The 23,343-nt window shown below is 37.9% G+C and overlaps 1 protein-coding gene across 1 annotated transcript in view; it reads left to right on the plus strand.

The window, feature by feature from the left end:
* Positions 1-17,255, plus strand: part of PLCZ1 (phospholipase C zeta 1) — a 55,507-nt gene extending 38,252 nt beyond the window's left edge. Inside the window, 3 exon segments of the mRNA XM_025455235.3 lie at positions 6,190-6,322; positions 16,180-16,329; positions 17,111-17,255. Coding sequence (XP_025311020.2) covers positions 6,190-6,322; positions 16,180-16,329; positions 17,111-17,196 — 369 coding nt within the window. The 3' untranslated portion in view covers positions 17,197-17,255.
* The last annotated feature ends 6,088 nt before the right edge of the window (positions 17,256-23,343 follow it).

Raw genomic sequence — 23,343 nt, forward strand, 5'->3', positions numbered from 1 at the left:
GCATAAAGCCCCAGTTGGAGCTTCATGCCACAAAACCAGAGGAGATAGTGATCTGAGCCAAAATCAAGAGTCAGGTGCTTAACCAACTGAGCCACTCAGGCACCCCGGATTTTGTGACTCTAAAAGTAGAGGCATATGGTAGCTAGGTAGACATTGCCTCCTGCTCTGGATGCAGCCCCAAATCAATTAGTTGGCACTCTTTCTAGGATCCAGCAAAATATTGACCATTAAGCTTACCTTGCAAATATTATTATAACTTTGGTATTCTTTTTGTATTTTTAATACAAAAATTTAAAAGATTAGTAACTTGTTCTTTTACTTTTTGGTTATAACATAAGCTAGAAAGTATACATTAATATTTTAAGTTCCAGTGATGTTCTTTGGTACCTTTTAAATTTCTGTTGATCTCTTCAGCCATTATAAGGTGGGTAGTATTTCAACATCTTTCTACATCAGAACCAGTGTCTCCCTGTTGCCTTTTTGCATGAATGAAAAAATGCAAAAGGCTGCATTGTTCTAAACTCCTCATCTTGTCATTGTAGTTGCTGTTCTAGTGAGATAAAGGGATGAATCAGCCACTTTGTATGGTCCTCTCCTATTCCTCACAAATCTCCTTGTGTCTGGGGCTTTCCTCTCTTTTTTTCCCTTTCCTCCTAGGTGATTCTTTCTCTCACAAATTTATGGGCTCCTTTTTCTCTCCCTGCTTCTGAAGTATTTATATTGTTAAGGGATTTCCTTTATAAAAAAGTTTTAAATTTAAATTCAATTTAGTTAATATATAGTGTATTATTAGTTTCAGGTGTAGAATTCAGTTGCATGTAACACCCAGTGTTCATTACATCATGTGCCCTCCTTAGTGCCCATCACCCAGTCACCTCATCCCCCTACCCAATCTCCCTCCAGCAGCTCTCAGTTTGTTGCCTATAGTTAAGAGTCTTTTGTGGTTTGCCTCCCTCTTTGTTTTTATCTTATTTTATTTTTCATTCTCTTCTCCTATGTTCATCTGTTTTGCTTCTTAAATTCCACATGAGGGAAATCATATGGCATTTCTCTTTTTTTTAACTGACTTATTTCAGTTAGCAGAATAGCCTCTAGTTCCATCCACATTGTGGCAAATGACAAGATTTCATTCTTTCTGATGGCTGAGTAATATTCCATTATATCTATCATCTATCTATCTATCTATCTATCTATCTATCTATCTATCATCTATCTATCTATCTATCTATCTATCTATCTATCTATCTATTTATCATCTATCTATCATCTATCACCTATCACTTCTTCTTTTTCCATTCATCTCTCGATGGACATCTGGTCTCTTCCATATTTTGGCTATTGTGGACATTGCTGCTATAAACATTGGGGGTTTAAATCAAATCAGTGTTTTTGTATCCTTTGGATAAATATCTAGTAGTGTGATTACTGGATTGTAGGGAAGTTACTTTTAACTTTTTGAGGAACCTCCATACTGTTTTCCAGAGTGGCTGCACCAGCTTGCATTCCCACCAACAGTGTAAGAGGGTTCCCTTTTCTCTGCATCCTCATCAACATCTGTTGTTTCCTGACTTGTTAATTGTAGCCATTCTGACCAGTGTGAGGTGATATCTCATCATGGTTTTGATTTGTATTTCCTTGATGCTGAGTGATATGGAGTATTTTTTCATTTGTCTGTTAGGCTAAGGTTTTTTTTGATTCTCATCTCAAACTAAATATTCTCCTTGTGTCCTTTTATATACATTCATCATTTCAACTACTAAGAATGCTCAAAACTTTAATCTGACTTTCATTTCTGAAATGTAATGGCATATTTTAAATATCCTACTTAGCATCCTTACCTGTTTAACACCTATTCTGTCAAGCTTAACATTTTAAAGGCTGAACATCCCTTCCTAGTCCTATCTTATTTTCTTTAAAGGTCAATGAACTCCATCGAATTCATTATGCCAATTAACTCAGGGTAGAAAATTGGGAACATTCCTCTCTTCCACATCTGTCACTTCCCATGTCCCATCTCTAAATTTTATTGATTCAAAATGTCTTCTTTATCCAATCCCTTGGTCTAATGCCATTTGCCTTAAAAAAAAAAAGTTAGAGGAATTTGTTAGTTGTCATCACATTTCTTCCTTTGGCCTCCTAACAGTTTTTTATATAGTCTGTCTTGGTCCTCCTGATCCATTTTCCACAAGTGACCCAGAGACATTGTGCCCTAGTGCTAAGTCTACTTAATGTTTCTTCAGGCTTCCTGCTTGCTTTCTTAGTTGAGGTTTAGCCTAATTCTCTAGGCCTATCTCTCACCCCTTCCAGTCTGACATCTTGTACTGCTACCATATGACATCTCCATGCATTACATAAACTTTTTCCTTTGACTGGATTATTCTTCCATCCTCCACCTGCCTGTTGCACTCAGACTCATTTTTCAAGATTTAAGGGTCACTTCTTTTTGGAACGTTTTTTCCTAAACTAAATTAGTTATGCTTCTTTTCATAGTTTTGTTTTTCCTGTAACATACATACACTGAGCCACTATATTATACAGGCGTACGTCAGACAAATTGCAAGTTTGGTTTCAGACCACCACAATAAAGTGCATCTCACAATAAAACAAATCAAGTGAATTTTTTGGTTTGCCAGAATATATGAAAGTTATGTTTATACTATACTGTGGTCTATTAAGTGTGCAATAGTATTATGTCTAAAAAAACCAATGTACATACCTTAATTAAAAATACTTTGTTGCTAAAAAATGCTAACCATCATCTGAGCTTTCAGCAAGTCATAATCTCTCTTTGTTGGTAGAGGGTCTTGCCTAGATATTGATGGCTTCCGACTGATCAGGGTGGGTTGCTGAAGGTTGGGGTGGCTGTGGTATTGTTTTGTCAACTAAGTTGATGTAATATTCTAAATCCTTTGTTGTCATTTCAATAATCGTCACAGCCTCTTCACCCGGAGTAGATTCCATCTCAAGAAACTGTTTTCTTTGCTTATCCACCAGAAGCAGTTCCTCATCTGTTCAAGTTTTATCATGAGACTGGAGTAATTCAGTCACATCTTCAGGCTCTACTTCTGATTGTAGTTCTCTTGCTGTCTCCACCACATCTGCAGTCAAAACACATACATGTCTTAGTTTGCTGTCTTTATATGGGCAAGGTTCATTGCACCTCCAGAAATTACAACAATAACATTAAAAATCACTGATCACAGATCACCTTAATAAATATAATAATAATGAAAAAGTTCTAAATATTGTGAGAATTATCAAAATGTGAAACAGAAACACAAAGTAAGCAACTGCTGTTGGAAAAATGGTGCCCACAGACTTGCTTAATGCAGAATTGCCACAAACCTTCACTTTGTAAAAAATGCAATATCTGCAAAGTGGAATAAAGCAAAGCTCCATCACATGAACATGCCTGTAATGGTTTATCTGCTTGTGCTTGTCTTCCTCCCCCCATTGTCTGAAGGCCCTGTGAGGATAGGACTGTTTTTTGTTCAGGTCTTATCCACAGTGCCTGACACAAAGTATATGATCAATATATGTCAGTTAATTGAATGCTACATCTGTATCTTTGGGGTAAATACCAAATAATGCAATTGCTGAGTCATAGGGTAGTTATATTTTTAACTTCTTGAGGAACCTCCATACTCTTTTCCAGAGTGGCTGCACCAGTTTGCATTCCCAACAGTGTAAGAGGGTTCCCAATCCTCATCAACATCTGTTGCTTCCTGAATTGTTAAGTTTAGCCATTCTGACTGTTGTGAGGTGGTACCCCATTGTAGTTTTGATTTGTATTTCCCTGATGACAAGTGATATTGAGCATTTTTCACATGTCTGTTGGCCATTTGTGTGTCAAACAAAGGGGCACCTGTACTCCAATGTTCATAGCAACAATGTCCACAATAGCCAAACTGTGGAAAAAGCCAAGATGTCTTTGAAAGATGAATGGATAAAGAAGATATGGTATGTATGTATAATGGAATATTACTCAGCCATCAGAAAGGATGAATACCATTTACATCCATGTGAATGGGACTGGAGGGTATTATGCTAAGTGAAATAAGTCAATCAGAGAAACACAATTATCATATGGTTTCATTCATATGCTGAATGTAAGAAATAGTGTAGAGGACCATAAGGGAAGGTAGGGAAAACTGAATGGGAAAAAATCAGAGAGGGAGATAAACCATGAGGGACTTTTAACTCTGGGAAATAAAATGAGGGTTGCTGAAGGGGAGGGATGGGGTAACTGGGTGATAGAAATTAAGGGGGGCATGTGATGTGATGATCAGTGAGTGTTTTACACAACTGATGGTTTATTGAAAACTACATCTGAAACTAATGATGTGCTATATGTTAGCTAATTGAATTCAAATTAAAAAGAAAAATGTTGAACGAATGATTTCTTTTTCAAGTTAAAAATAGTAAAGAGAACATCTGTGCTCTTTTATTGAGGAAGCAAAGATGGAAGATAGTATGCACACATAGTTACAAATGCCACCTGTTTGTTTCTGAAGGGTCTCATATAGAGATGTAAGGGGTATGATATAAAACAGGCAGGATTAATGATTTTCCCAGGAAACTGCTGCCATAGCCATGTGGGTCCTTCTCTCTTGCTTTGATCATCCCAGAGAGTTTTGATTACAACTTGTACAAATTTTGGAAGGCATGCCTTGAGAATCAAAAGACCTAGTTTTGTCCTTAGCTTTATGTCCTTGATGAAGACATTTCAACATTTCTGGTTTAATGTTTGTCATCTGCAAATTGAGAGTTTTGGAATATGTCAGTCATTTTCAAACTTATAAAATCTATACAACCATTTTCTAAGTTCAAAATCTTATGCATACGGCCAATAGAGAAAAGCATAGGTACTCTAGTTGACCACTAGGGTTTTCTTTCTGACATCTATTTTCTGTAGTGGCCCTTGGAAGGGCTCTGTGAATCAGAGTGTAAAGATTGTTTGAATAATAGCTTCTAAATTCTCTTTCAGTTCTCATATTCAACTATGATTATTTTTAGTCAGAATTTTTTTTTTTTTGACATGAGGTGTGCCAAAGCTGAACCTTCTTCATATCAGTAAGGGTCTATTACCTGAGGAGGAGATTTTCAACTGGTAGGCTCTGGTAGCAGTATACTTGTCTATGGCCAATATTCTTTATAACTACCCTTATAATTTCAGACCCTTAAGTCTAATTAGTTGATTGATCAATGCCCATTCCATAGTAGCTGTTAAATATTTGCATAGTCACTCTGGTTTCCAGCTAATGTTATAATGTAGAAAAGGAAAAATTATACATTGGCACTTTTATCTTTTTTCCCTCTTGCTTTCTTCTTAAAAAAATTAATTATTTATTTGTTCCTCTTTATTTTATTCTTCAGAAATTGAACTTATGCTTCACTTTTTACATTAGTACATTTTACAAACTAGTACACTTGGAATATTGTTTTTTGTTTGGACTTTGTTCCCCATAGTAAGACTAAACTTTGCTTCAGCAGTTAGTTTAACAAATAAAAGTGGAAATAAAACTATTGTTAATTACTTTAAGTGTTTGTAAATTAATTCAAGTGTTCCATATATATATTAGGGACTGATACATATGAAATCATTAATTTTGTCAGACTCACATTGCTCATGATAATATTGACAACAATAAATAATACAAAATTTTGTCATAAATTATCCAAATATATACATTATACTATCAAAAATGCTATCTTAGGAAATTATGCAGTGTTTTTACTCACATTTCAAAAGTAATATTAATATTGTTTAATTTTTGGCTGTTTATATACAATATGAATTTCAAAATAGTTCATGTTATCAGAGTAATTCAGCCTGAGTTACAGTAGACTGTGATTGTAACAATACTTGTAAGCAATGTTTTACAACAACTCTAACAAAGACTTTAAAAATAAGAAAATATTTATGCTGAACTATAAATTCAGACAATATGAATTTTTCTATAATTATATATTGGTGAAATAGAATAATGTAGATATATTCCTAGTATTCTGCTACTGATACTTGAAGGTAAAAGGGTTAAATTTTAAAATTTGTGTATATTACACTTTTAACATCTTTGTGGGAATAGAGAGTCTATATTTTTGGGGAATATTTATTTTATTTTGAAATTATGTGATCATGGAGTTTGATATCCTGCTAAATTTCTGCGTTCAAAAATTTTTGTGCAGCTCATCAGTGGTATTCAGTTACCTCCCAGTAACCATTCATCATCTAACAAAGCTGACACATTAGTGATTCTAGAAACTTTTGGTGTTCCAAATGATCAAATGAAGCAGCAGACTCGTGTAATTAAAAAAAATGGTGAGTTCCTAATATATTTTTATTGAACTTCTACTAGACTTCTTTCTGGAAATCCTAAAATTTATCTACTGATAGAATTTTGATACATCTTTATTATTCGTAAGGCAAGGGCTTTGCATGAGGTTTAAGATGACCAAAGTGTTATATGCAGCAAAAACAATTTGATAATGATTCAATGTGTTGTTTAAATATGTGTTGTTTTTCAGATTACAGAAAAAAAATGTATCTGACCTAAAAAATTACTACTTTTTTTTTCACTTTGACCTCCTTTTTTGTGTCTCTTCCCATATTGCTGAATTAAAGGGGGCATTTTGATGGCTGCAAATCTATTTAGCTTCTAGCCTTTGTGTAAAATAAAGAACATACAATTGTTCTGATACAATATGCTATCCATTTTTATTTCATTCTTTGAATTATTTTAGATCAAAGGTCTGTGGCTTTTTACTTTGACTAAGGATGCCACAGAAACCTACTCATAATTCAGTCATTTTTTTTCCAGAAGGGAAATGTAGAAATGGAAGAAATGACTTGGGTAAGATTTTCAGTTCCAGCATATCATGATATTTTATGAAATACACTACTGACATCATCACATCTTCACTGAGGTTGAAATAATTAAGGACATTAAAGTATAGATTCCTAGGATTGACCTGTAGTCAGGATCACTTTGGAGAAAACCTTGGAACTGATTTTTGAGTCTAGAGTCTTCTCTAAGTGGATATTCCAAAGTATAGTGGGATTCATTTCAGAGTCTGGAAGTATGTGCCAGGATAAATGGCACCAACAGAAAAACAGTGCAGTTTTAGTAGTCTTTTTTTCTCTTGGGTGATAATCTTCAATAATATCCACCATCTGCCCCTTGCATTGATACCCCAATACTCCTCCATTTCCCCCTAGTGCAAAGGGTATGGAAAAAAATGTGGGGAATTTTGGCTATTTCACCCTAGGTTATCTATGGGAAGGGATATTGGTGATCATTTACTGCCTTATTTGCCTGCCTTAGAGTAGAAGGCATACTACAAGGGCAAAGTCATGAAATGGTAACTGCTTATGTCGGGAAGCTTATAGTAACCTATCTCTTGTTCTCTTCATCCCCTTACTTGAATCTTCATGACAAAATGCACAGAACATTTATTTATTCAGTGTACCTCTTATTATATGATTCTAGCTCCCATTAGAATTTAGATTATATCCGTGGGTTTTATGGAAGTATCCCTGCTGAAATTAAATTTGGTTTATCTAATAATACTGAGCCTGTTATTAGAAGCCTGGTGATAAGTATCAAAAAACTTAAAATCTCTGTTTATTAAATATATTATTATGTATGCCTCAATGAACTCTATTGTAGATAGTTTTCAATTTGCTATGGGTGATGAGATACAATAAAACTATTATGATAGAGTCAGTGTTTTAAGGAAAGTACAGAGAATTATAGTGGAAGGTGCAAATTTGGAGATGGTTCCTGGAGAATGAATAGAATTTTTTACAGAGATTGAGGATGAAGGCATTGAAGGCAAAAGGAATAACATGAGTTCTAAAACCTGGAGAAGACTACATTCAAGCATGCTAGGAAAAAGTACAGAGGTTTGAGATGGGTGACATACAGGGTACTTAAGAAAGATCAGTGTGAGATAAAAGGAGAACGTTACATTGGGATGGTCATGGAAAATTGTGAGAGCCATGGTAAGATGTTAGGTACTTTCTTTTCTGTAGAAAATGAATAAAATTAAAACTCTTAAACAGGAATATATCATTAGCATATTTGGGCTTTAGAGAGGTTGTTTCTGTAGATTTGGTAGGAAGACGTGTATGTGAGGGAAATGGGAAATACAAAGTAGAGTCAGGATATGATTTCATGGCTAGAGGTATGGGGAATTCCCGTCAAAGAAGTCCCGTGGCAACAGAAAAGGAGTGGGGGACATTTGTGAGGAAGACTAGCAAGAATAAAAGTCTAGATAGCTGGATAACAGGGATTCTTTTTTTTTTTAAAAAAAGATTTTATTTGTTTATTCATGAAAGAGAGAGGCAGAGACACAGGCAGAAGGAGATGCAGGCTCCCTGCAGGAAGCCAGATGTAGAACTCGATCCCAGGACCATGAAATGATGACTGAGCTAAAGGCAGATGCTCAACCATTGAGCCACCTGGGTGCCCCATCAGAGGGATTCTAAGATGGCTTAGCTACTATCGTAATTGTGGCCTAATAAGAGAAATGAGAGTCTGGAAGGAAAAAGATCACATTTGGATAAGGTGTTAAAGTAATTCTTCGGTTTTGATCATGCCAGAGAAAAACTGTAACTAACCAATTTGGTATCCTGGTTTCCTTCCCTCTTTCCTTTTTTCCTTACCTTCATTTCTTTCTTTCATAACTAAAAGGGCTTTCTCATATAATACATATTATCTGTGTGTGTGTGTGTGTGTGTGTGTGTGCATGTGAGAAAGAGAGTTTATAGTGAATTAGGATTAGAAGAGGAAGATAAATCAGTATAAAAATTTTGTGCAGACATTTTAAAGCGTCCATAAAGAATTGACTCTTAGACCTGCCCCTGTACTCCATGGAATTATTTCTTTTCTTAAGGCAAGGTAATACATTCATTATACCAGCATCAAGTCAATTGGTTTAATATTTTCATGGGCATAGACTGCATCCTGGATTACTATCTGGTAAATGCGTGCTTGTGACCACTGACACACCACAGAAAACATAAACTCTAATGAGTCACAAATTCTGTAATGCTCTGGAAAGGTAACCCAGAGAACAAAACCTATCGACATAGCAAGCATTACTATCTGTACATGAAAACAATACATATTATACATATTATTTCTCTCTGAACCTAAGTAGATTTGATCTGGATGTGAATTTCTTTTTTTTTTTCTTTGCATTTTATTTTATTTATTTATTTATTTGTATTTATTTTTTTAATTTATTTTTTTATTAGTGTTCAATTTTCTAACATACAGAATAACCCCCAGTGCCTGTCACCCATTCACTCCCACCCCCCGCCCTCCTCCCCTTCTACCACCCCTAGTTCGTTTCCCAGAGTTAGCAGTCTTTACGTTCTGTCTCCCTTTCTGATATTTCCCACACATTTCTTCTCCCTTCCCTTATATTCCCTTTCACTATTATTCACTATTATTTATATTCCCCACATGAATGAGAACATATAATGTTTGTCCTTCTCCCACTGACTTACTTCACTCAGCATAATACCCTCCAGTTCCATCCACGTTGAAGCAAATGGTGGGTATTTGTCATTTCTATAGCTGAGTAATATTCCATTGTATACATAAACCACATCTTCTTTATCCATTCATCTTTCGATGGACACCGAGGCTCCTTCCACAGTTTGGCTATCGTGGCCATTGCTGCTATAAACATCGGGGTGCAGGTGTCCCGGCATTTCATTGCATCTGTATCTTTGGGGTAAATCCCCAACAGTGCAATTGCTGGGTCGTAGGGCAGGTATATTTTTAACTGTTTGAGGAACCTCCACACAGTATTCCAGAGTGGCTGCACCAGTTCACATTCCCACCAACAGTGTAAGAGGGTTCCCTTTTCTCCGCATCCTCTCCAACATCTGTTGTTTCCTGCTTTGTTAATTTGCCCCATTCTCACTGGTGTGAGGTGGTATCTCATTGTGGTTTTGATTTGTATTTCCCTGATGGCAAGTGATGCAGAGCATTTTCTCATGTGCATGTTGGCCATGTCTATGTCTTCCTCTATCAGATTTCTGTTCATGTCTTTTGCCCATTTCATGATTGGATTGTTTGTTTCTTTGCTGTTGAGTTTAATAAGTTCTTTATAGATCTTGGAAACTAGCCCTTTATCTGATATGTCATTTGCAAATATCTTCTCCCATTCTGTAGGTTGTCTTTGAGTTTTGTTGACTGTATCCTTTGCTGTGCAAAAGCTTCTTATCTTGATGAAGTCCCAATAGTTCATTTTTGCTTTTGTTTCTTTTGCCTTCGTGGATGTATCTTGCAAGAAGTTACTATGGCCGAGTTCAAAAAGGGTGTGGCCTGTGTTCTTCTCTAGGATTTGGATGGAATCTTGTCTCACATTTAGATCTTTCATCCATTTTGAGTTTATCTTTGTGTATGGTGCAAGAGAGTGGTCTAGTTTCATTCTTCTGCATGTGGATGTCCAATTTTCCCAGCACCATTTATTGAAGAGACTGTCTTTCTTCCAATGGATAGTCTTTCCTCCTTTATCGAATATTAGTTGCCCATAAAGTTCAGGGTCCACTTCTGGATTCTCTATTCTGTTCCACTGATCTATGTGTCTGTTTTTGTGCCAGTACCACACTGTCTTGATGACCACAGCTTTGTAGTAGAACCTGAAATCTGGCATTGTGATGCCCCCAGATATGGTTTTCTTTTTTAAAATTCCCCTGGCTATTCGGGGTCTTTTCTGATTCCACACAAATCTTAAAATAATTTGTTCTAACTCTCTGAAGAAAGTCCATGGTATTTTGATAGGGATTGCATTAAACATGTATATTGCCCTGGGTAACATTGACATTTTCACAATATTAATTCTGCCAATCCATGAGCATGGAATATTTTTCCATCTCTTTGTGTCTTCCTCCATTTCTTTCAGAAGTGTTCTATAGTTTTGAGGGTATAGATCCTTTACCTCTTTGGTGAGGTTTATTCCTAGGTATCTTATGCTTTTGGGTGCAATTGTAAATGGGATTGACTCCTTAATTTCTCTTTCTTCAGTCTCATTGTTAGTGTATAGAAATGCCACTGACTTCTGGGCATTGATTTTGTATCCCGCCACGCTACCGAATTGCTGTATGAGTTGTAGCAATCTTGGGGTGGAGACTTTTGGGTTTTCTATGTAGAGTATCATGTCATCGGCGAAGAGGGAGAGTTTGACTTCTTCTTTGCCAATTTGAATGCCTTTAATGTCTTTTTGTTGTCTGATTGCTGAGGCTAGGACTTCCAGTACTATGTTGAACAGCAATGGTGAGAGTGGACATCCCTGTCTTGTTCCTGATCTTAGGGGAAAGGCTCCCAGTGCTTCCCCATTGAGAATGGTATTTGCTATGGGCTTTTCATAGATGGCTTTTAAGATGTCGAGGAATGTTCCCTCTATCCCTACACTCTGAAGAGTTTTGATCAGAAATGGATGCTGTATTTTGTCAAATGCTTTCTCTGCATCTAATGAGAGGATCATATGGTTCTTGGTTTTTCTCTTGCTGATATGATGAATCACATTGATTGTTTTACGGGTGTTGAACCAGCCTTGTGTCCCAGGGATAAATCCTACTTGGTCATGGTGAATAATTTTCTTAATGTACTGTTGGATCCTATTGGCCAGTATCTTGTTGAGAATTTTTGCATCCATGTTCATCAGGGATATTGGTCTGTAATTCTCCTTTTTGGTGGGGTCTTTGTCTGGTTTTGGAATTAAGGTGATGCTGGCCTCATAGAACGAATTTGGAAGGACTCCATCTCTTTCTGTCTTTCCAAACAGCTTTAGGAGAATAGGTATGGTTTCTTCTTTAAACGTTTGATAAAATTCCCCTGGGAAGCCATCTGGCCCTGGACTCTTGTGTCGTGGGAGGTTTTTGATGACTGCTTCAATTTCCTCCCTGGTTATTGTCCTGTTCAGGTTTTCTATTTCTTCCTGTTCCAGTTTTGGTAGTTTGTGGCTTTCCAGGAATGCGTCCATTTCTCCTAGATTGCCTAAATTTATTGGCGTATAGCTGTTCATAATATGTTTTTAAAATCGTTTGTATTTCCTTGGTGTTGGTAGTGATCTCTCCTTTCTCATTCACGATTTTATTAATTTGAGTCTTCTCTCTCTTCTTTTTAATAAGGCTGGCTAATGGTTTATCTATCTTATTAATTCTTTCAAAGAACCAACTCCTGGTTCTGTTGATCTGTTCCACAGTTCTTCTGGTCTCGATTTCGTTGAGTTCTGCTCGAATCTTTATTAACTCTCTCCTTCTCCTGGGTGTAGGATCTATTTGCTCTTTTTTCTCTAGCTCCTTTATATGTAAGGTTAGCTTTTGTATTTGAGTTCGTTCCAGTTTTTGAATGGATGCTTGTATTGCGATGTATTTCCCCCTTAGGACTGCTTTTGCTGCATCCCAAAGATTTTGAACGGCTGTATCTTCATTCTCATTCGTTTCCATGAATCTTTTTAATTCTTCCTTAATTTCCTGGTTGACCCTTTCATCTTTTAGCAGGATGGTCCTTAACCTCCACGTGTTTGAGGTCCTTCCAAACTTCTTGTTGTGATTTAGTTCTAATTTCAAGGCATTATGGTCTGAGAATATGCAGGGGACGATCCCAATCTTTTGGTATCGGTTCAGACCCGATTTGTGACCCAATATGTGGTCTATTCTGGAGAAAGTTCCATGTGCACTTGAGAAGAATGTGTATTCAGTTGCGTTTGGATGTAAAGTTCTGTAGATATCTGTGAAATCCATCTGGTCCAGTGTATCATTTAAAGCTCTCGTTTCTTTGGAGATGTTGTGCTTAGAAGACCTATCGAGTATAGAAAGAGCTAGATTGAAGTCACCAAGTATAAGTGTATTATTATCTAAGTATTTCTTCACTTTGGTTATTAATTGGTTTATATATTTGGCAGCTCCCACATTCGGGGCATATATATTGAGGGTTGTTAAGTCCTCTTGTTGAATAGATCCTTTAAGTATGATATAGTGTCCCTCTTCATCTCTCACTACAGTCTTTGGGGTAAATTTTAGTTTATCTGATATAAGGATGGCTACCCCTGCTTTCTTTTGAGGACCATTCGAATGGTAAATGGTTCTCCAACCTTTTATTTTCAGGCTGTAGGTGTCCTTCTGTCTAAAATGAGTCTCTTGTAGACAGCAAATAGATGGGTCCTGCTTTTTTATCCAGTCTGAAACCCTGCGCCTTTTGATGGGGTCATTAAGCCCGTTCACATTCAGAGTTACTATTGAGAGATATGAGTTTAATGTCATCATGATAACTATTCAGTCCTTGTTTCTGTGGAATGTTCCACTGAACTTCTTCTTAAAGGGGAATTTTAAGAGTCCCCCTTAAAATTTCTTGCAGAGCTGGTTTGGAGGTCACATATTCTTTAGTTGCTGCCTGTCTTGGAAGCTCTTTATCTCTCCTTCCATTTTGAATGAGAGCCTTGCTGGATAAAGTATTCTTGGTTGCATGTTCTTCTCATTTAGGACCCTGAATATATCCTGCCAGCCCTTTCTGGCCTGCCAGGTCTCTGTGGAGAGGTCTGCTGTTACCCTAATACTCCTCCCCATAAAAGTCAGTGATTTCTTGTCTCTTGCTGCTTTAAGGATCTTCTCTTTATCTTTGGCATTTGCAAGCTTCACTATTAAATGTCGAGGTGTTGAACGGTTTTTATTGATTTTAGGGGGGGATCTCTCTATTTCCTGGATCTGAATGCCTGTTTCCCTTCCCAGATTAGGAAAGTTTTCAGCTAGAATTTGTTCAAATACATATTCTGGCCCTCTGTCCCTTTCGGCGCCCTCGGGAACACCAATTAAACGTAGGTTTTTCTTCCTCAGGCTGTCGTTTATTTCCCTTAATCTATCTTCATGGTCTTTTAATTGTTTGTCTCTTTTTTCCTCAGTTTCCCTCTTTGCTATCAACTTGTCTTCTATGTCACTCACTCGTTCTTCCACCTCGTTAACCCTCGTCGTTAGGACTTCTAGTTTGGATTGCATCTCATTCAATTGATTTTTAATTTCTGCCTGATTAGCTCTAAATTCTGCAGTCATGAAGTCTCTTGAGTCCTTTATGCTTTTTTCTAGAGCCACCAGTAGCTGTATAATAGTGCTTCTGAATTGGCTTCCTGACATTGAATTGTAATCCAGATTTTGTAACTCTGTGGGAGAGAGGACTGTTTCTGATTCTTTCTTTTGAGGTGAGGTTTTCCTTCTAGTCATTTTGCTCAGTGCAGAGTGGCCAAAAGCAAGTTGTTTTGGGAAAAGGAGAAAAAGAGAGGAGAGAAAGAAGGAAAGAAAAGAGAAAGAGAACAAAAAGGAAGGAAAAAAAAGAAGAAAAAGAGAAAGAAAAAGAAAGAAAGGAGAAAAAAGGGGGTTGGGGGAAGGAAACAAATCAAAAAGAAAGGAAAAAAAAAAAGAGAGAGAGAGAGAACCACGGGGGAGTATCTTCTGATTCTGTGTACTTTAAGTCCCTTGGCTTCCCCTGGAAGTTGTCAGTCAGTCTAGCTGGTGTTCTGGGGGAGGGGCCTGCTGTGCTGATTTTCAGGTGTTAGCAGTTGGGGGAGCTGCTGTGCCCCTGCCTGGTGCAGGGCTCGGTGGGGGTTGTTTACCCCGTGAGGCCGCAGGAGGAACAGCCCCAGTGGCGGGGCAGCTCTGGAAACCTGGATTCAGCTCCGGCAGGAACTCCGTCTGCAGGGCCTGGAGGCTCCGGGCGGGGCCGCTGATCTGCTCAGCTGGGGCAGGAGCGTCCTTGAGGTCCTGGGCCCTCCCGGCCTCTGCCTGTCCCGGGGGAGGCCGGATCCTGGGCTGTGTCCTGGCGCCCTGTGCTCCGGGGCCTGCGCTGGTGGATTCGCGCTCCTGCCCCACAGCCCCCGCCGCGGAGCCGCCGCCCGAGCCCCCCCAGCTGCTCCCGCCCCGCAGCCCCCTCCGCGGAGCCGCCCCCGAGCCCCCCCGAGCTGCTCCGGGTCCCGCCGTGCGCGCTGCAGCCCTTAGGGAGCTCGGCGCACTCTCCCGGGGCGCAGTTGCTGTTACTGTCCCCGGGAGCCCGAGGGCCTCCCCGCCCTCCTGGGTCCTGCTCCAACTCCCCGCGAGCCCCTTTCCCCCGGGAAGGTCGGTGCAGCTCCTGCGTCTCCGGGACGGGGCTCTCCTGTCCTGGGGACACTCGCCCCGGCCTCAGCCCGGCTCCTCGCGGGGCCCCTCCCCCTTGGAGGCCTTTGTTCCTTTATTTCTTTTTCCCCGTCTTCCTACCTTGATAGAAGCGCGAACTCTTCTCACTGTAGCTTTCCAGGTGCTCTCTCTTTAATTCTCAGGCCGAATTAATAGATTTTCAGGATAATTTGAAGGTTTTCTAGGTAATTTGGTGGAGACAGGTGATTTGAGGACCCTACTCTTCCGCCATCCTGCCCCTCCCCCCTGGATGTGAATTTCTTGATTCCATTACATTACGCTTAAGTATTGGATTAAGTATTGGATGATTTCAGTCATATTGTGACACAATCTGGATTTCTTATTTGACAAAATTGCTGTTTGGGATGATTATTTTTGCTAAGAACTAAATGACTCATCAACTTGGGACTTTAAAATGAGCACTTATTCAAAAGAAGAAGGATCAAAGGCTAGCTTTGGAGCACTGAGCTCTCAGGCCAACAACTGTCTATGGAACTCTTCCCATAATAGGAGCTGGTAGAGAAAAATGCTATCATTTAATTTCTTTGTTAGGACTCTGCCTAAACATAGAGTCATATTGCCTAATGATTAAATGTTTCTGCTCTGAAATTGGATTCCATTTGCTGGAATTCCTGTCCTGCCCCTTAATGGCTGTGTACGTGAAACCCTGAGGAAGTTACATAACATCTTTCTGGCTCAGTTTTCTCATCTGTAAATGTGGACAGCAATAACCCTGATGGGTTTGTTCTAAGGACGAAATGAGATTAGCTGCTTGAAGTTCTTGTCATATTGCCCAGCAATACTAAACACCCAATAATTATTGTTACTGTCATTATTATCCTTTCTCATTGGATACGTGAAAAATTCAAGAGCTCTAAAGCATAAACTATTAATATTACTAAGTGTTGAAAAGAAAAATTTCAGAGAACAGGTACTATGCTTTATTCCCTAGAGATAGTGTTTATGATTCATTGATGATATCTTCCTTTATATTTCAGCTTTTAGTCCAAAATGGAATGAAACATTCACATTTATTATTCATGTGCCAGAATTGGCGCTGATGCGTTTTGTTGTTGAAAATCAAGGTTTAATAGCCGGAAATGAATTTCTTGGTCAATATACATTACCAGTTCTGTGCATGAACAAAGGTAATATTCCTAAAAGTAAGATGATTGTGCTAACAATTATAACTTATATTTACCAAAGACACACATTAATATGCTAAATAGCTCTATCCACGACAATCAGATGTACAGGAAATTTTAAGCATTGACACATATTTTCTCTCACTGGTATTATAGAAATGTGTTCTCATATAGAAGGTGGGGTTGTGGTTTGGGATTGCTAGGAAGATAAATTAGACAAACTTGGCATGTATGAGCATTTCTTTACATGGATCATCGCTCTTTTGTTTCAATTAAGAGTAGTCATGACTACCACAGAAGAATAAAGCATGGGAATCAAAGAGAAGGGAGAAGCAGTGACTCATTCTTCCGGCCCAAGAAGAGCCTGGGAGCCCAAGACAATCCTTTCTTGACTCTTTTCAGGGCTGCCTTTTTGTTGCAGTCACCTGGCTGAGGTGATTTATAATATGCCAATTACCTTGTCTCAATGTGTTTACTTCTCTAACACCATCTGAGCTGTACCTCGGAAACACAGTCTTTCTGAAGCAGGAGGGTGGCGGCTAATTTAGCACACTGCACTTTGAGGGAGGAGAAGTGTGAGCTGTAGGCTCAGTGTTAGGCAGTAAGAAGTCAGAATAGAAACCAGATATTTTATTTTTTTGTAGGAAATTAATATACAAGAAGAATTTAACTATGCAGCCGTGGTTTTTACTTATGCTTGGTAAAGATAAGAGTCTTAGTAGCACTATGGAGAACACTGCTGATTTATTTTTATTGTCCTAATTAGATATGATTCCTTTTGCAGGTTACCGTCGTGTTCCTCTGTTTTCTAAAATGGGCGAGAGTCTTGAGCCTGCTGCACTGTTTATTTATGTGTGGTACATCAGATAGCAACTAACAGTCCCTGACACATCGTTAGCTATACATCGTAATAAAACAGCCAAAATGAATGTCTGTACCTTTTCTTTTTTCTTTTAAACATAAAACAAAAACAATTATTTACAAAAACAATATAGAGCAAGTTCCCCTTTAATATGCAATATAGAACAGTGGGGAAAAAAGAAAGCAAAAACAGTTCAGAGGATCCACACAATGTTTCATTCTTATGGCCAAGTTCTCTTGCCCCTCTGCTGCTGAAGCTGCTCTTGCAAGTTGCTTGTATCATTTTAAATTACTAGGACTTACAAGCTCTTAAAATATGTCTGATTATGTAAGATATGTCGGAAAATATTTATCAGTAAGGAGAACTGTGAAATCTAAGAGGGTTTTAACTTCTAGACACCCACTGCTGCATGTTGTAGAGAAATGGAATTAGATTCCCAGGTGTTTTGTGCCCTGTTATATCCTAGACAGTAATTAGCCCCTGCCTTCTCGAGCCAGTTCTTAGATGCTGGGCATTGGATTTGATACCCTATAATTACACAGACATTTTTATGAGTTCCTGTGAAATTGATTTGTAGTCAAACGGTATTCAACCTCCATGTCTGTAAAAGAGATCTACTATGCAGACTTCTATGCTTGGATCTCTGAATTCACACTATTTCTGAGTCTGTGCTAACTGTGCTTTGATGATTGTCTTCGGTCAGAGATGAGATTCCCGTGCTATTTCAGATGCTGGGCTCCTCACCATGAGCAGCTCTTTGATATACTAAATGTTATTATGTAGAATAATATGGTTCCTTATTAACTCTTCTTTAAAAATCCACACCTATTAATACTTATTCTAGCACATTGTTGCATGGTAGTGAGACAAATTTTACAGCACCGTTGTTTTTGACTAATTAGGGGACCCTCATAGGTATTTGTTGAAATTAAATCTGAACTTGTAACTAACACGACAAAAATGACTGAGATGTTCACTAATGCATTCTCTCTTGATGGCCAGGAAAATACAAAATAACCCATTTACCATATTTTACTTCTATGATTTACCCTCAGAACCAAATGTTTAAAACAAAGATGCCACTGGGAATTCAAATACCTAAGCTATAGTAAGAAATGTCCCAATGCATCATCATCCAGGTATTACCTCCTGGCCATTCTAGATTTAAGAGTGAGGTCCACTCTTCCTAGTGCAGAGCCACAGCCAGTTCACAGAAGGATATTTTTATTTTGCCAGATAATAGAAAGATCTTATTTAAATCCTCGGTCGTTCAGTCTAATCACAGGTGGGGTTTTCAGCCCATTGACTTGAGGCTTTAACCTTTCTAAATTCCTAAAGTGTTCTGAAGATCTGGCATTTCATGAGATTTAAAGACTCTGATCAGGTGAGTTTTGCAAGAGTTCACTAATTCTATAGCAGGATAAAGTATTTCTTGTTTATACCACCAAGATTTAAAATGAGGGAAAAAGGGATATATATAATTTTTTTCTCACTTTTTCTTCAGGTACTAATCAAATTCAGCTCACTAACTTTGAAGATCAAATCTTTCAGTTTTCAAAATCCCACTCTACATCAGAAATGCACTTTTGAAAGGAAACATTGGATTATTTTATTTCTTGTCCAATTTTATAATGTCTTTAAACATCTCTGGTTCTATTTATTTGTATGCATTATTTGTCATTTACTTTCCTTTAGGATTGAACTGACATATTACTACTACTTTACTATTATTGTTATTAATTTTCACACAATAGAAACTACTTTAGAAATTCCACAGTCAGGAATGTTCTCATTTAGAGAAGGTTGGGAATGATGTAAGAAGGCAGCTTTGATTCATGCTGTCTAGGTATAATTTTTTTTTTAAAGATTTTATTTATTTATTTGAGAGAGAGTGAGAGCAAGCATGAACACAGTGAAGGGAGGGGCAGAGAGGGAGGGAGAAGGAGAGAATCTCAAACAGGCTCCACACTGAGCAGAGCCCAAGGCGGGACTCCATCTAATGATCCTGAGATCTTAGATCATGACCTGAGCTGAAATCAAGAATTGGCTGCTTAACAGACTGAGCCACCAAGGCGCCCCTAGGCATAATTCACTTGCAGGAAAAAATAGCATTGGTGAGTGGAAAAAAACTGAAAAAAGGGCTCGATGAACCCCTGGGCTGTGACAGCAAAAGACTTTTTTACCTTTTTGATTCCTAGTTGAAATGTCAGTTCCTGGGGGAGGCCATCCATCATTCCTTAGACCAGGCCATGTTCCTTGGTGTATGTTTCCATACAACTAACAAAATGACAGCTAGGAATTGACATTGCACTACAAGGTGGGCCCTGTCATTGTTAGGAGCTGGTCTGACAGTTGCAGTTAGACCATGGTGTCCTGTTGTACATGACCGGCTTCATAGAACAACACTAGACAAGACCACTCTGACCGTGACTGAACACATGGGTATTGTCCAAACTCAGAAATGCAAAACATTCTCCCATCTTGGCTGACATGAATGACCGTTGATTCTTTACCAATTATACCTTTTATCCTGATTCATTCTTTTTATCTTATGGGTGAGATTTATTTCAATCATAGAATTGCCCCTACTCTTGACATCATCCAGTGCAGAGAAGAACCCTACTTCCTTGAACTTCCCCCCACCCTCCGCAATCATCCAACACAAGCCTAAATCCAATATAAGTGCTTTTCAACATCCTTTTACGGACGTTCCATTCTGTATTATGTATATAGTTCCGTGTTTATGTATCTCCGTATTGCAATGAGTCATAAACCCAACTCTGTGTGTTCCTGGGGGTCTTTGGCTGGAGAGCATTGACCTAAACTTGGCTTTGCTTCTGTAACATGTGTTACCTAATAGTGATCTGTGTAATAGGAAACTTTTGTTATGTTGTTACATTGATCTTTTTTTTTTCTGCTTGTGGTTGTTTAGGACCTCAGGAAACAAAGAGCACTATCTCCCCATTTAGATTTATTATGACTTTCATTTGGGGGATGGTGACCACTGGAGGCCACTGATGCTGGTTGCTGAGGAATAAAGTTGCCCCATCTCTGAAAGAAGTGTGGAGAAACTCCCTGTAGTCACAAAAAAAGAAGTTGTTATTTTAATTTTGGGTGTGGGGAATGTATAGTGATTTTGAGGGGTGTAGACAATGCACCCAAGATAGTGCCTCTGAGGGTTGCAGTTAAAACCTTTATGCAAATTTCAAGGGATATTTGGGAACCACATGGTAAGAAGCTCATGCTGTGGACTGGTATAGAGAGAATGGAATCACTCTCAGTGAAGCCCCTATGATCTTGGACAATGAACATTTTATTGGGGGAATATGTGAGTTTCATTTTTCAGGAGTTGGTAAGACTCCAGAGTTTAGGTGCTACATAAACATTTATTAAATTGCATTTATTTCAAAGTAATAACCTTCTGGCAATATTTGTACCAACAATGGATTCTTACGATGCATTTTGGATTCTTAGGCCATACATTTGAGCTCTTTGTATAATCAGAGCAAGCATTTTTACCAGCCCCTAGAAATTTCCATTTCACACATCAAAGAGGTGGATTAAAGTGGAATTTGAACTTGATTAGAGGTTGGAATCTATGTGTCTTGTATAGTTACACACCAGCCCAACACCTGGTGGTAGTGAGGGGAGAATTGATGTTAAATGCTTTACAAACCTACACATTTTCAGCAACCAGTGTCCTCTTTGTACTTTCCATGTATATACAGTTTAACTTTCACACTTTCAGTCATCTTTCCTGTTTTTCTCCCAGGGCAGTTACTTTTCTAATGTGATACATATCTGCAGCGTTAGCAGTACCTAACGTGCTGAATATTAACCTAACTCCTTTCAGCAATCGTCTATTTTATTGTTAATGAGATAGCCCCAGAAACATTGAGTTGCCTAAGATCTACAATAAATGCCAGAATCTAGGTTACTGATCCAGGGCAGTCTGGGAAAAAAATGCTTTGATTACATCACACAATATACAAAAATTAGCTTAAAATGGATTATAGACCCAAGAGTCAAAATATGAAATTAAAACAAAAACTATAAAATTTTTAGAAGAAAGCATATAGAATATCTTTGTAACTTTGGGGTAGGCAAAGGTTTGTTGGAACATTAAAGCATGACATACATAAAAGAGATGGAAGGTGGTAATTTAAAAAAACTTTTGTTTTTTGAAATATGAAAATGAAAAAGCAATCTTCAGAATGGGGGAAAGTATTTTTAACATATCTATCAAAAGATTTGTATATACACCATGTAAAGAATACTCACAAGTCAATAAGACAACTCAATAAAAATAAGCAAAATATTTGAACATTCACTTCCCAAAGAAAAATATGTAAGTACCCAATAAATGTATAAAAAGATGCTTAACATTCATCCTAGTCATTAGGGAAATGGAAATTAAAAATACCATGAGTCACCAATAGAATGGCTAAAATAGAATAAAAAGGGCCATACAGATGTTGGGAAGGATGTAGAAACTGGATTTTTTATATATTGCTGATGGGAATGTAAAATGGTACAGTCATTTTGGAAACAGTTTGGTAGTGTCTTGTAAAATGGAACATATACTTACACATGACTCAGTTACTCCCTGAGTATATAAACATAGACCCACACATGACTCCTAGATATTTACCCAAGAGAAATGAAAACATATGTCCACACAATACTTTATATGACTGTAGATAGGAGTTTTATTTATAATAGCTACATATTGGAAACTACCCAAATGTCCATTAACAGGTGAATGGAGAGACAGATTGTGTTAGATCCATATGATGGGATACAATTTAACACCACAAAAAGGACTAAACTATTGAAATATGCATAAGTATCAATGAATCTCAAAGTCATTATGATGAATAAAAGAATATAGACAAAATAAGTACATATTGTGTGGTTCTATTTATTTACAATGACAGAAAGGGCAAACTAGAATGACAGCAAACAAATCAGTGAAGGGGGTTTGGGATGGAAGTAAGGCTGGATTAAAAGTCCCAAGGAAACTTTTGGTAGGGATGGATATGTTTTTCTTGATTGTGGTGAGGCTTTAATAAAAGTATTATATATATATACACACACACACACACGTATACATATACATATATACATATATGTCAAAACTGCTGAAATTGTACATTCAAAACGTGAGGTTTATTGAACAAAAAAGTCGAAAAAAATATAGACTCTAGGAAAATCATAGTGTCACCACTAATCTGCACCAGTGGTACATAGAAGGTTTACCTGACTCATCTGTGACACTATGTTCTAACAGTAAAGTTAGCCAATCCTGTAATCAGATCGGGTGATATAAGCTTCCTGAGATTGGGGGACACTAGATGGAGTGGAGTGCTAAGCAGAGAGTGCTATTCTAGATTCTGGGGTGCTGGATGTGAGAGAAGCTTGCATGGAGTTGCTTGTACAATGTTTGTGGCCAGCTCACATATACTGAACACTACTCTTTTAACCAATGAACACTATTTCTAATATCCCTTATGCTAATTGACATACTCTAGCTACAGGCAGGGATATTTGAAGCCCATAAAATAGTCACCTTTGGGATGTATATTCCTCATTAGAGTTTTTTAAATGTTAACTAATCTCTTCAGGAGGTCTATTAAAATTAATTTATGCACACACAAATATACACATGCACCACATATATAAGCACACATACATGTGCACACACACTCATATGTATGTATTATGTTTTTTATTCTGAGGTTAATGAATTATGGATATTTAAAACAAAACAAAGGATAGACTTGTGCTTGAATTTTTTAGATCTATTTGAAATACCCGAATAATTACTTTTGTTCTTAGTCTAGACTAGTGGTTTTCAACCTATCTGCACACTGGAGTCCTTCAGAACATTAAAAAAATATTTTCAGAGATTCTGATAAAATTGGTGTGGCATTGCTTGAGCACTGGGATTTTAAAAAGCTCTTCAGTTTACCTGAATGCAGGGCTTTCTAAGTATGGTCCTCAAACTAGTTCAATAGCATAATCTGAGGACTACTTAGAAATGCAAAGGCTGTGAGGAGAAGTGTGCCAGGGGATCGAAGAGAGAGAAATGAGCTCAGTGTATGTCCTTCTCTGGTTCTTCCCAATGAGGTCACCTTGGAGTGGTGGCGGTCCTC

Source organism: Canis lupus, chromosome 27 (assembly GCF_003254725.2).
Source record: "Canis lupus dingo isolate Sandy chromosome 27, ASM325472v2, whole genome shotgun sequence".
In the NCBI taxonomy this organism is placed as follows: Eukaryota; Metazoa; Chordata; class Mammalia; order Carnivora; family Canidae; genus Canis; species Canis lupus.